General features: G+C 35.4%; 1 protein-coding gene and 1 long non-coding RNA gene across 2 annotated transcripts; one reads left to right on the top strand and one right to left on the bottom strand.

The window, feature by feature from the left end:
• Positions 1-2,504: 2,504 nt before the first annotated feature.
• Positions 2,505-4,008, bottom strand: LOC141723547 (uncharacterized). Its single transcript, XR_012576302.1, has 3 exons — positions 3,927-4,008; positions 2,851-3,731; positions 2,505-2,770 (listed from the first exon to the last, which is right to left on the bottom strand). It is a non-coding gene; the product is annotated as an uncharacterized LOC141723547 (long non-coding RNA).
• Positions 4,009-4,796: 788 nt separating this feature from the next.
• LOC141660214 (uncharacterized) lies at positions 4,797-11,739 on the top strand. Its single transcript, XM_074467178.1, has 7 exons — positions 4,797-4,857; positions 4,961-5,121; positions 8,337-8,414; positions 8,818-9,963; positions 10,228-10,634; positions 10,727-10,778; positions 11,215-11,739. Exons 1-7 carry the CDS (start codon positions 4,797-4,799, stop codon positions 11,737-11,739), a joined length of 2,430 nt encoding a protein of 809 aa, XP_074323279.1.
• The last annotated feature ends 2,167 nt before the right edge of the window (positions 11,740-13,906 follow it).

Below are 13,906 nucleotides of genomic sequence, written 5' to 3'. Positions count from 1 at the left end.
GAAAATTTCTAACTTTTTGCAAGATATATGCTCATCCATGGTTAAAAAAACCGATTTGGAAATAATGGAAAAATCGGTTATCAAAGCGTAGTTTTTGTTGGAAATGATTTTTCCTCAAAGTTAGTTTGATTCGACAGAACACTTGGTTGTACATTTAGCCAAAGAAATTAGACTTGCCGAACCTGCTTATTGGCATTCGATATATCTGATTGACCGTTTGTTTGGGAAATTAAAACAAAAAGTCGGTAATAAAGCAAGAGTTAAGGGTTCAATTACCGAACGATATATGGAGGAGGAGATTCGTAATATTTGTTCCGTTTATTTTGCCTCTAATATGATTGATAATAAAGTACGTCATAACGAGGTTTTGTTTGATCTGCAAAATTTCGAAAAGTTTTCAAATATCCAATTCAATCTCTTGGAAAAGAAAGAACTCGATACATGAATGATGATGGACGAGAGTTAGCGGAAGAATATGTTCTTTTAAACTCTCCTGAAGTTCAACCTTATCTAAGGTACCAAAATCTTACTTTAAACAATATGCGTAATAATTTTGATAATGACACATGCATGATTTTATATTTTATAAAGTACCAAGATCGTGTTATGAGACAACGCCCGGAAACAACACCACAAGATTTAGATCGTATTGTCAAGAGTTGATTTAAAACTTGGTTTAAACAAAAGGTATTTATATATTTTGCAACCTTAATTACATGTTTTTTTTAATTCTTATAATTACTACATTGCATCACATGTTTTTTTATCATTAGGTTGATAAAGATGAGGTGGAAAGATCTCGTTTTAAGGACTTGCTTGAAGGACCGATATTAAAAGTCATGACTTTTGAGACTTGTCAAGTTAATGGATATAAATTTTCAACAAAATCTGCATCCGATTCTTGTATTGTTTTTAAAGGAAATATGCACGGAAATAATCTTCACTATTATGGTTAACTACAAGAAATTATTTGACTTATTTATCAAGGATGCAATCATGTATAATTGTTGAAATATATATGGTTTGATAGTGTCGATAATAGTGTGCGAATTGATAAGAATCGTGTGGTTACAATTGATATGACTTCATGATTAAAGTCAAATGAGATTTTTATTTTAGCTAGTCAAGCCTCACAAGTATATTATGTTCCTAGTGTATTGAATCCAAAAGCGAAAATGTATACGGTGGTCAAATCTCAAAGTCGCCTAATTGATGAATCTATCATTGCGCAAAAAGATATAGAGGACGCTTTTCAGGAAGATAGATCTAATGCATCGACTTCATTTTCACTTTTTGTTAATTTTGTATAATATGGACAAATACCATTTATTCGGCGTGAAGAAGGAGAAGGAGAAGGAGAAGGAGAAGGAGAAGGAGAAGGAGAAGCAGAAGGAGAAGGAGAATGAGAAGGAGAAGGAGAAAGAGAAGGAGAAGGAGAAGGAGAAGGAGAAGTAGAAGGAGAAGCAGAAGGAGAAGCAGAAGAAGAAGAAGAAAGAAGAAGAAGAAGAAGAAGAAGAAGAAGAAGAAGAAGAAGAAGATGAAGAAGATGAAGAAGAAGAAGAAGATGAAGAAGAAGAAGAAGAAGATCCTCTTTGCAACCATGTTCTCCCACAATATTTTCTTCTTCACAACCTTGTTCAGATCCTCTTTGTAAATTTTAATGGCACTGCAACCACATAAAAACCAACAAAAAAATCAAATCACTGAAAAATATGTGGTCTTTTATGGTTCAAAACTACATGCACAAAAATTATAAATTAAACTTACTTGTCCACAACATCGACCCATTCCCCATTAACAATTCGACGCTAGAGAGGGTCCATGTAGTAGTCAATCTCCACCTCAGGATTTGCAACAGTCAGAGTCCAATGGTTGGTACTCAAATTGCAACAATTGAACACCATGTTAATATTAATATTGTACTTAAGCAAATCTTGTACTAATGCACACCATGTTGCCAATATTAATAACCCAAAAATAATCCAAGGTGACACATCCTCACTTATTTTAAATATCAACCTATTGTAAAAATTCAACCCAAAAATTAAAACAAACATTTCCAGTTATAAACTCAGTAATTAAACTTATGAATTTCACTGAATATTATCAGATTTAACCTTAAAATTTGAATTTCACTTATGATGCTCTTAAAAAATCAACTAATATACTGCAGGACATATAATCATGTTTAACCATAAAATTATATTAGAATGTCTACGCGGATATTCTATTAAAACTTACATGGCATTGTAAGGCAATAGAAAGTACTGTCCTTTCTTAGCATTCTTAAAATGTGCAGCCAGTGCACGTGACCTCTGGCCTGCATTACCACATCCGATGGCACCAATCGTGCTCGGATCTGCAAACCTTATCATGCTGCTCATCTTCTGTTTTCTGACATGATCATTTAACAAGCTACATATAAAATGAGCATTAGTGAGTAGAGTATGATAAGGGATTATCTACAAAATAATAATTAAATATGTGGAGAAACTTACTGAATAAAAAGGCAAATGAAAGAGCCTGAAATTTCACCTCCAGAGCACACCGCATAAATATCTGATAAGTAAATGACATGTTTCTTTGTCGAGGCAAAGGCTTCTTTGCATAGGTCAAAAGAAACAGTCCTCCCATCAGCTAGGGCACCTTGTGCCCATGTCCACAAACGCTTAAGTCCAGATGGGTAATTTTCACCCTTCTCAAGCATAAACTCTGGTTCAACATCTGCAACCACTTTAAACGTCTTCTTTATTTTCTTTTTCTTGCCTTTCTGCAAAAAAACAACCATGTTAAAATAGTATGAAATACATACTACATGCAGTAAAAATACTAAGAGAAAAAGATTATGACCTTTGGAACTGACAAAACATTAGAAGTGTTACTGTTCCCTGAGGTTATCAGGCTTCTCGGCAATGGGATAAAAGTTCCTACGGCTTGTTCCACAGTCACAATTTCATTCCCGATGGGGAAGGGAATCTTGGCATCACCTTGAATGACTTAGGTGATTGACACTCTTGCATTCTCTTCACCAAGTCTTGCTCCATGGATTTTCTGCTCTCCACCCTCAGGAACGACTACTTCATCAATCCTCGCACAAGCTACAATGTTGCTGAGCGATCCTACAGCCAATTTCATCAAAGAATTATCTAAAGCATTCACTTTCACCTGCTCACATGTGTTCTCCTCAACAAACCTAAAACTTTCATCCTCCCCGACACCTTCTGAGTATCATCACGTTCCTCCGTAAAATCAATAAACAAAGTATCAATCCTCTTAAACTTTTGAACACCCCCCTCTTTTTGAACCGGAATTTTCTTCTTTGCAGCTTCAGGTGTATAAGGATTCTTTACACCTATATCCCCGTCAACCCCGTCATCAGAGTGACAACTTGCTTGTTGGGAAGTGTGTTTCGGACTACCATCTTGTTGTACAGGTTTTTTCAAAATCTCTGCCCTGAGCTTCTCCATTTCTGCAGCCTAGAAAGCATCTCTCTCCTTGATAATCTTTGGAGTTTCCTCTGCCATGAATCTCTGAACTCTTTCCTGTATCTTTTCATCCATTTTCTTGGCTTTCTTTTGCCTAGGGAGATCAAAGTAAATGCTCTATTTTACATGAACACCTTGGCCACGGACCCTCCCACCATGCTCAGGCTTACCAAGCGCCAGGGTCAAAACATCGTCAACACCTTCTGCTTTTAGTGTCCCTTCCTTAACCTCCTTTTTCAGTTTTTCCTACAATATTACGAGTACCATATCATCAGTATGTGCTATTTCCATATAAAAGACTAATCCAATTATGTAACTGTCAAACTTGTACATGGAGTATAATATGGAATTCAAAGTTTGCTAACAATTTAGGGAAAAAAGGTCCTAATTAAATGATGAGGTAGTGAACAAACTGAATTAAGACACAAATTTATTACTTACAATTTCCTCTGCTTTTTTCTGAACAACGTCACTTAAAAATTTTCCATCTTTATCCTTCATTGCGAGGACCCAGGTTGATGATCGATCAACTTCCTCTTCATCTGGATGAGATTGATACTGCATTCATATGTAGATGAACTCCTTAGTAATAGTATAAGCATTAGTCACATTACTTGAGTAATAACTAAGTTTTTTCACTATTACTTACCCATTCATTCTCGAGGTTAGCATAACCTTTTCGAGACATGCGATGAGGATATACACTTAGCATCCTTTTTCCTACAGCTTTATCATGACATTTCTTCATAAAAAGCATAAGTTTGGTTATAAGATGATTAGTAAGTATATATTGTTCCAATGCTTAACAAGTCATCAAGTGCTTCATAAATGCTAAGTAGAAACATACCAAAAACTCAGGTGACGTGCGATTAGCAACAAATATATCCTAATGTGCTTTTTCTATAAAAGAAAAATCTGCAGGAGGATATGCCAGCATTTCAGGTTGATCTCGATAAGGGAGAATGTATTGTGTCGTCAGCCGACTTTTAAACTCCCTCCATTTTTGACCCGCCGAACGTAAAACCAACTTCTTGGCGGACGGAGGCAAAACAAAAGCCATCTATATATTGGAGCAATTAAAAATATATCAGATACACATCAGTACCAAATCAACATAAGCAGTTTTTAAAAAATGAGCAAGTTAAAAAAAACAATTTCAAAAATGAATATATAATGAAAGAAGCAAATCAACATAATATTTTTAATTTGTTTTACCGGCACACAGTCCCAAATCTTTGTCTTTACTTCATCAGGTACACATTTACAACTATCATGACATATTAGTGGTTTGGTTCTCGCCAAAACCCCAATATGGGATTGCATCTCTGCCGCTTCAGGACCAAACGGCTCTCCTTTACCATTAAAAGTTACTGTAAGTTTGTTTCCCATGATCTTCCATCTTATAATTCGATGCATGGTTACACAGCCTCGCTTAAGCAGTTTTAGTCCTTGACTATCATTTGTGGTGGTAACAGGCTTCGCTCACTTCCTTTTTTTCGAAATTTCTTTCTGCAAGGTTTCAGATATAGCCTTCTTCTTTACGGATTTTGGGGAAGAAGTGGATGGGGTGGGGGTCTCAGTGGGTGTCTGGTTGTTACAGGATCTTGTCTTCCTTAAAGCCCTGATCACATTCATCGTACTCTGATGGGATAAAGATCGGTTGTTCCTTTTAAACTCCTTACTCTTATTCTCTATCCTTGGTGACTTTCTCGTCTTTAACTCTGACTTCTTTGAATCGATTGTCTTTTTAGGTGTAGCCATAATCTATATGCCACAGAAAAACAAACATATAAAACATAACAAACATAAAACATATAAACTAGGATATAGTCAAATATGCTAACATATAAACTAGCATATAGTCAAATATGCTAACATATAAACTAACATATAAACTAGCATACCAATAAGACTTATAGACGTCTCCAATTTTCATTTAGTTAATAATTATTTGTTTTAGAACATAAACTACCATATATCTTCAGTAAATTATTCCAATTCAGACAACCGATATCATACATAAGTCAAGATTCACGTAAAATTATTCCAATTCAGACAACATATATGCTTGATATTTTGTCAGAAAAAACATATATTAAACCATGAATTAGATCAGATAACATATGAATTAGATACATATTAATTAGATCATTTGCTAACATATAAAAGTCTCATTTGCTCAAATTTTACAACTCATATAAAACCCAGGTAACTTCAATTTATCAAACCCAGGTACAGCAAATATGAGCAAATTAACCATATCCGATTTATCAAACTTCAATTTCTAAAATCAAAATTAGAAAAAAAAACGAAACCAAGCATAAAAAGGAATATAACATCTCAACAAACAAGGCAACCAATCATCAAATCATCGACCACCCAAATCATCAAATCATCCAACCAGAACATCCTCAAATCATCAGTAAAAGGGAATAAAAAGGAATATAAACAGCATAAAAACCCGAAATACATAAAAAAGAATCATCAACCACCCAAACAAGAATCATCAGTAAACACCTCAACAAACAAGTCAACAACCATATAAAAAGGTATACAAATAGCATAAAAAGGAATAACACACCCTTAATTGATTGAGCTGTTGCATGCAAAATTTTATACACAAAATCCCAAATTTTGTAATCGAATGAAAACCTCAAATACATATAATCAAAAAACCACCCAAATCCATATACACAAAACCCCCAAATCTATGAAATCGAAAAACCCCAAAAAAAACCCCAAAATAAGAAGCTATGAAATCGAAAATCCCCAAGAAAAAATCCCCAAAAATCTATGAAATCTTTGCTCTAGGGTTGAGCATATACCTTACTAAGCTGGAGATGGAGTGATCGTGGGTATAATCGTCGAAATCGTCGCTAAGCTGGGGTTGAATGATCGTGGGTTGCGAGGAGATGAAATGAGCTGAAATGAGCTGAAATGTTACTTTATAACACCGGGAAAAATGGGGGGAGAAAAAAACGATTTGGGGGAAAATGAAAAATCAAACCATTGGATGAGATTGCAAGCTGGCTTTCATCTAACGGCCAATGCAGTTTCGTATAATATTGTTTTTGTTACTAAAAGTAAAATAAGTGAAAATAATTTTTTAGAAACAACCATGTTAGATTTAGGTACAACAGTTTTGTCTAAATATGTGTAATTAGACGTCCTTTGTAACAACGGTTCTGTTAATATTTTGTTAATAATATTTTGATCCAACAATTTCGATAATTTTATACGGATGAGTGTATTGTTAAAAATATGATCTTATACATTATATGTTCAATTAATTAATTTTATCCTACAATTTCGATAAATTTATACGAATAAGTATATCATATTAATAAGATCAGATTATGAATATAATGTACCCAAAATAACCCAGATAAGTATATCACACAAACCGAAATCTCACAAATCCTAAACCGAGTTAGTAATTCATCGACATGATGCAGTAATTCGGTTTTTTACCCGTATATCTCACAACCCGTAATCTTTTTAATATGGAAAACCAAGTTAGTGATTCATCGACATGATGCAGTACTTCGGTTTTTTTCCCGTATATCACACAACCCGAAATCTCGCAAATCCTAAACCGAGTTAGAGATTCATCGACATGATGCAGTACTTCGGTTTTTCTCCCGTATATCACACAACCCGAAATCTCGCAAATCCTAAACCGAGTTAGTGATTTATTGACATGATGTAGTACTTCGGTTTTTTTCCCGTATATCACACAACCCAAAATCTCGTAAATCCTAAACCGAGTTAGAGATTCATCGACATGATGCAGTACTTCAGTTTTTTCCTGTATATCACACAACTCGAAATCTCGCAAATCCTAAACCGAGTTAGTGATTCAACGACATGATGCAGTACTTCGGTTTTTTTCCCGTATATCACACAACCCGAAATCTCGAAAATCCTAAACCGAGTTAGAGAACATGATGTGGTACTTCGGTTTTTTCCCGTATATCACACAACCCGAAATCTCGCAAATCCTAAATCGAGTTAGTGATTCATCGACATGATGCAATACTTCGGTTTTTTTCCCCGTATATCACCCAACCCGAAATCTCGTAAATCCTAAACCGAGAAAAAGATTCATCGACTTGATGAATTAATCCGATTTTTTACCCGGAAATCACACAACCCGAAATTTCTAAAATCCTAAACTGAGTTAGAGATTCATCGACTTGATGAATTAATCCGATCTTTTACCCGGAAATCACACAAACGTGTACTCAAAATTTAAGATAATATCACAGTCATTGAGCTTTAATTATGTTTGAACAACTGCATAGTGAAATTAGGTCGTTCCTCGCTTATCATCTCATCGACTCCCTTACTCTCTTACTCTCTACTTCATCACGGAGGCGGCTCCCTCCTTTTACTCACTTCCGTTATAGGTAATTCCACCTACTCAACCTCCATTGTTTCTAGTGTTTTTGGTGTTTAAGCCTTTGATTTTCTATGTGAGCTCCTCTGTTTAGTAATTTGGGGACTACATTTTACTTGAATTTATGTGTGCTTTGGATATGTGTTTAAATTATAGCTCAACTTATCTAGCTCAACTCATCTATAGTTTAATTTCTTTTTAATTTGTAGCTCAACTAATCTAGGTCAACTAATCTGTAGTTTAATTTCTGTTTAATTTTTAGTTTTGTTTGTGTTTAATTTTTAGTTTAATTTGTGTTTAATTTGTAGCTCAACTCATTTAGATGTAATTTAATTTGTGTTTTTATAGTTACAGTTTTTGTAGTTATGTTATGTTTTTGTAGCTCAATGTTCTCTGCTCAACTCAAGTTTAATATAGTTGTTAGTTTTTGTAGTTATGTTATGTTTTTCTAGCTCAATGTTATGTTTGTGTTAGATGTTTTTGCTTATCATTGCTCAATGTACATCTCTGCTCTGTTTTTGGAGTTGCAGGTTTGACCATATCATTGCTCTGTTATGATAGTGTAGCTGCAGTTTTTGTAGTTGTGTCATTTTGACCATGACTCCAATAAAAGGATTCATCTTATTTGACCATGTCGTTTTTGTAGTTGTGTCATTTTGTAGTTGTGTCGTTTTGACCATATCATTATGCCATTTCTCTTTTTCAGTTTGTTCAAGTCAAAAGATGGATAGATCATGGTTAAAAGCTGATAGAAGAACAAAAGAGTTTAAAAAAGGAGTGGACGATTTACTGATGTTTGCATTTGAGAACGGGTATAACGAAGACAAAATAAGTTGTCCCTGCTTAAAGTGCGCACACAGCAAATCTTGGAAAGCTCGGATTGTTTAAAATCATCTTTTCCAATATGGCATTGATGAAACTTATACACACTAGATATGGCACGGGGAGATAAATCCGGTAGAAAGTCCTCCACAGGAGGAAAGTGACTCCTCTGGTTCTGTTAACCAAGCGTACACAGGAAAGGGTGAAGCTGACGAAGATGATGATGATTTCTCTTCAGATTCTTCAGATTTCATCAATCACGTGGAAGCTGAGCATGAACCTCTTTATCCAGGTTGTGAGAATTACAGTAAGATGAAAGCTTTGGTTAAGTTATTCAACTTGAAGGTGAAGCATGGTATGTCTGATTCATGTTTTTCTGATGTTCTTTTATTGATTGGGTCTTTGCTTCCGGATGGCAACAATATCCCTTCTTCTTTCATTGAAGCAAAGAAAACCTTATGTACATTAGGAATGAGGTATGAGAAGATACACACATGCCCGAATAATTGTCTCTTATATCGTGGGCAGATAGATGAAGATGAAACAACTTGTCGTATATGTAAGGCCTCTAGATGGAAATTGAATAAGAAAGGAGAAAAACAGGAAGGAGTCCCTGCAAAGGTTTTATGGTATTTTCCGTTGATACCAAGAATAAGAAATTTGTTCAACACACCTCAGATTGCAAATAACATGACCTGGCACGAGACGGAGCGAGAACAGGATGGTAAACTGAGGCATCCGACTGACTCGCAAACATGGAAAAATGTCGATCAAGAGTGGCCTGATTTTGCATCAGAGAGTAGGAACCTTCGGTTGGCTTTATCCTCCGATAGTTTCAATCCTTTTCATGGCAACCGTACTGAATATTCAAGTTCGCCTGTTTTGTTATCGGTTTACAACCTTCCACCTTGGCTCTATATGAAAAGTAAGTACATTATGCTTTGCTTGTTAATATCAGAACCGACTGAGCCTGGAAATGATATCGACATGTTCTTGCAACCACTTATCGACGTGTTCTTGCAACCAGTTATAGAAGATTCGGTGAGGCATGTTCTCGATGTGATGCATATCGAGAAAAATATATGTGAATCTTTGCTCGGAACTTTGCTAAATATTCCTGGAAAGACAAAAGATAGGGAGTCTGTCCGTCTTGATATGGCTGACATAGGAATAAGAACGGAGCTGAGGCCAAAAACTCCCGGAAAGAAAGAGAAGGTACCTTTGGCTTCATGGAACTTATCAAATGCGGAAAAGAAGGTAGTTGGCTCATCCTTTCTTCTTATGAAGTTACCAGATTGATTTTGTTCAAATATCAAGAATCTTGTTATTATGGAAAAACTTTGGCTTGTTGGAATGAAATCTCATGATTGCCACACAATATTGCATCATTTGCTTCCAATTTCGATTCGGTCAGTACTACAAAAGCAAGTCAGGTGCACAATAATAAGGTTTTTCCTATTTTTCAAAGCAATTTGCAGTAAAGTCATCGATGTAGATAAATTGGAAAATATGCAATCTCAGTTGGTGGAAACATTATGCCAGCTAGAAAAACACTTTCCCCCTTCGTTTTTTGATGTGATGATCCATCTCTCAATTCATCTTGTGAGAGAGGTTAAGCTTTGCGGGCCAATCTTTCTTCGTTGGATGTATCCTTTCGAGAGATATATGAAGGCGTTTAAGGGATATGTACGCAACCCTGCTCATCCCGAAGGCTGTATTGCAGAGGCATATGTTGCCGAGGAGGCCGTTGAATGTTTGGTCAATTTTGAAGAAGCTACCATAGGTTTGCCAAAAAAGGGTAGGGATGAGCAAAATGGAATAACCAGACCTCTATCCGGTGTGACAATCATAAAGCCGAGCAACGAGGACTTGCAGCTTGCACACATATGTTTTCTGCAAAATAGCAATGACATCAGGCCATATTTTGAGTAAGTTACTAACGTGTGTGTGTGTATTTTGTTATTCATTTATTTTCAGCCTTTTCATGATTCACTATTAAAGCAATTTTTTTTACTTGTAGTGAACATATGGCATCTTTGATGGAAAGATACCCGCAGCATGAAAATGACCAAGTATGGCTAAAAAACAAGCAAAATGATCAATTCCCGAATGGTTCAAGAAAAAGGTAAGATTTCTATTAGTCTTTTTATTACTACTTTTATGTCATCCTAATTAAAATGTAAGTGACAACTAATATAGGAGCTCCAAAAATTCCAATAACAATTTAAAACACATCCCTCTTTTTAATTACTAATTGCGCTGGACTTCCACATGATTTTTGAGCATGAGTCAAAAAAACCTAAATCCAAGTACATGTATGATCTGCATATTTATATAGTCCTTGCTTAAGGATTTATCGGTATAGGAGGGTGTAAAATATATCTTTAATATTGGAGTAACTCATTTCATTTACTTTAAAAGTAGCTTAATTATAAGTATACACTCAAACTCCCTATTATAATATTATAATTATATTATAACTAGTATAAATAATATGTTTTTGGACAGATTGAAACAGAATTGCTCCATGATCATAATGGCATAACTGATGAGATAAGGTGGATTGCAGAAGGGCCTAACAAGAATGTTCTTACATTCAGCGGTTACAGAATCAAAGGTGTTAGTTATAGTACCAAGGATGGCGATGATAATCGACAAGTCCAGTGTAGTGGTGTTTCTGTTGTTGTTGATACATTGATGCTTGTTGAAAAAGATAACACTGTTGAACATACTGCACATACCTATTACGGAGTTATAACAAGTATATGGGAGTTAGACTATAATAAATTCAGGGTTCCTATATTTCGTTGTAATTGGGTAGATATTAACAAAGGGGTAAAGGTCGATGACTTGGGATTTATATTGGTTAATTTGAACAAATTAAGATTTGTAAATGATCCTTTCGTGCTAGGAAAACATGTTAAGCAAGTTTGCTACATTGATGATCCTCTTGAGAAATTCTGGTCTGTGGTGTTAAAGCTACCAGAAAAGAAATTCATGACCACTCTGATGAGGGAAATGATGGCTCTGTAGAAATAGAACTTGAGAATGAGCTACAAACGCCCCTGTTCCCAAATGTTGATGAACATGATGATGAAAATGCTAGTTATATGTGAGAGGAAGAAGAATGGATTCAGCTTCCATGATGGTAATATATAGGATTATTTATACAACTTTGAATCCTTTTACTGCTCACTTGTCTTTTTCTGATAGGTGAAACTCACATTATATATCTACATGTACTTCTGGTCAACCCCTTGATGAGATTACTTTTGCCGTGGTAAGATCATCATCTAGTTGACTTTGATTTTGTTTGGTTATAATAGATGATGATTTTATCATAGCAAAAATAATCATTCGGTGGACAAACACATAGGAATATTATGGCTTGCTTGGAGACAGGAGGCCGGCCGGAGATATGTTTATTATTGCAAATGATAAAATTATACAATTTGTGGTATCAAACTAGTAGTTCTTAAGGTTAATGTTATATTTTCTATATATGCAGATTTGCTTGGCGTCGGTCATAACACAAGTCCTTCAAAACTGTGGCTAAGCAGCATGCAACTTAGCAAAGCCAAGCTACGAGAACTGTCTACCCATTTTCATTTTAACATTTATTGTTGTTTGTGGAAGTCTTTGTCGAAACAGCTCTGTTTGAGTTCCAATTTGATTTGAATTTCTTGTCCAATTCATGTACTGATTGCTAAATTTATTGATGTGGTTTGCTACTCTGTTAGAATTGGTTTACAATTTCGCTTTGACCATTTCTAGTTTGCTGTTGGTTGGTTAATCTATGGACTGGATTTGCGTGGTATGTTGGTGTTTGGTTTGTGTAACTGGCATGTGACATATACAAGTCAATTTTTTTTTCTATCTTTATTAAACAGACAACAGTTTATTATGACAATATCCTAAACCGTCTTCTAAACGTCAAATTCAAACAACCATATCCTAAACTGTTGTATGAAACACATTATCTCACGGTAGCAATAACCATTATCTATGAAGTTTGCATTAGATAATGGTATTTAAATTTTGTTGTCTGATATTCAGTAAAACGTTGGTTTCTACAAACTATTGTCTAACTTGCACAACGTTTTTGCCAAACACCATCGTCTTATGATGAAAATGAATTTATATACACACAACATGTGGACACCATTATTGTAAAGCGTTCTAAACAATAGAGCCTCAAATAACTATTGTGTCAATATATCAAAGCATGTAACTTAGATAATAGTGTGTAAAATCAGCTATAACTGTTATTATACGATAACCAGGACAACTGTTTTTTAATTACAAAGAAAAGCCCGTTGTTTCTATTTTCGGGACGACGGGTTTCTTCTCAACCGTTGTCTGATAACAGTTGTAGGAGACTGAATTTCTTGTAGTGAGAAGAAGAAGAGGAAGAGGAAGAGGAAGAGAAAGAAGAAGACGGAGAAGAAGACGGAGAAGAAGAAGAAGAAAGAAGAAGAAGAAGAAGAAGAAGAAGAAGAAGAAGAAGAAGAAGAAGAAGAAGAAGAAGAAGAAGAAGAAGAAGAAGAAGAAGAAGAAGAAGAAGAAGAAGAAGAAGAAGAAGAAGAAGAAGAAGAAGAAGAAGAAGAAGAAGAAGAAAAAGTAGAAGAGGAGGAGGAAAAAGAAGAGGAAGAAGAGGAGGAAGAAGAAGAGGAAGAAGAGGAGAAAGAAAAGGAGGAAGAAGAGGAGGAAGAAGAGGAAGAAGAAGAAGAAGAAGAGGAAGAAGAAGAAGAAGAAGAAGGGGAAGAAGAAGAAGAAGATGAAGAAGAAGAAGAAGAGGAAGAAGAAGAGGAAGAAGAGGAAGAGGAAGAAGAGGAGGAAGAAGAGGAGGAAGAAGAGGAAGAGGAAGAGGAAGAAGAGGAAGAAGAGGAAGAGGAAGAAGTGGAAGAGAAAGAAGAGGAAGAGGAAGAAGAGGAAGAGGAAGGAGAGGAAGAAGAAGAAGAAGAAGAAGAAGAAGAAGAAGAAGAAGAAGAAGAAGAAGAGGAAGAAGAAGAAGTCAAAGAGGAAGAAGAAGAAGACGAAGAAGAGGAAGAGGAAGAAGAAGAAGAGGAAGAAGAAGAGGAAGAAGAGGAGGAAGAAGGAGAGGAAGAGGAAGAAGAGGGAAAGAAGGGAAGAAGGAAGGAAGAGAAGAGGAAGAAGAGGAAGAGGAAGAGAGAGAAGAGGAAGAGGAAGAGGAAGAAGA

The sequence above is a fragment of the Apium graveolens genome, chromosome 5 (assembly GCF_009905375.1).
Source record: "Apium graveolens cultivar Ventura chromosome 5, ASM990537v1, whole genome shotgun sequence".
Lineage (NCBI taxonomy): Eukaryota > Viridiplantae > Streptophyta > Magnoliopsida > Apiales > Apiaceae > Apium > Apium graveolens.
This window is presented reverse-complemented; position numbering and strand designations above follow the sequence as displayed.

Bases quoted from the DNA above. Each gene is read 5' to 3' on its own strand.
- LOC141660214 (XM_074467178.1), top strand. From the start codon at position 4,797: ATGGGATTGCATCTCTGCCGCTTCAGGACCAAACGGCTCTCCTTTACC. The intron at 4,858-4,960 runs GTAAGTTTGTTT...TGGTGGTAACAG, and splicing joins CTTTACCATTAAAAGTTACT to GCTTCGCTCACTTCCTTTTT. The intron at 9,964-10,227 runs GTAGTTGGCTCA...ATGCAATCTCAG, and splicing joins TATCAAATGCGGAAAAGAAG to TTGGTGGAAACATTATGCCA.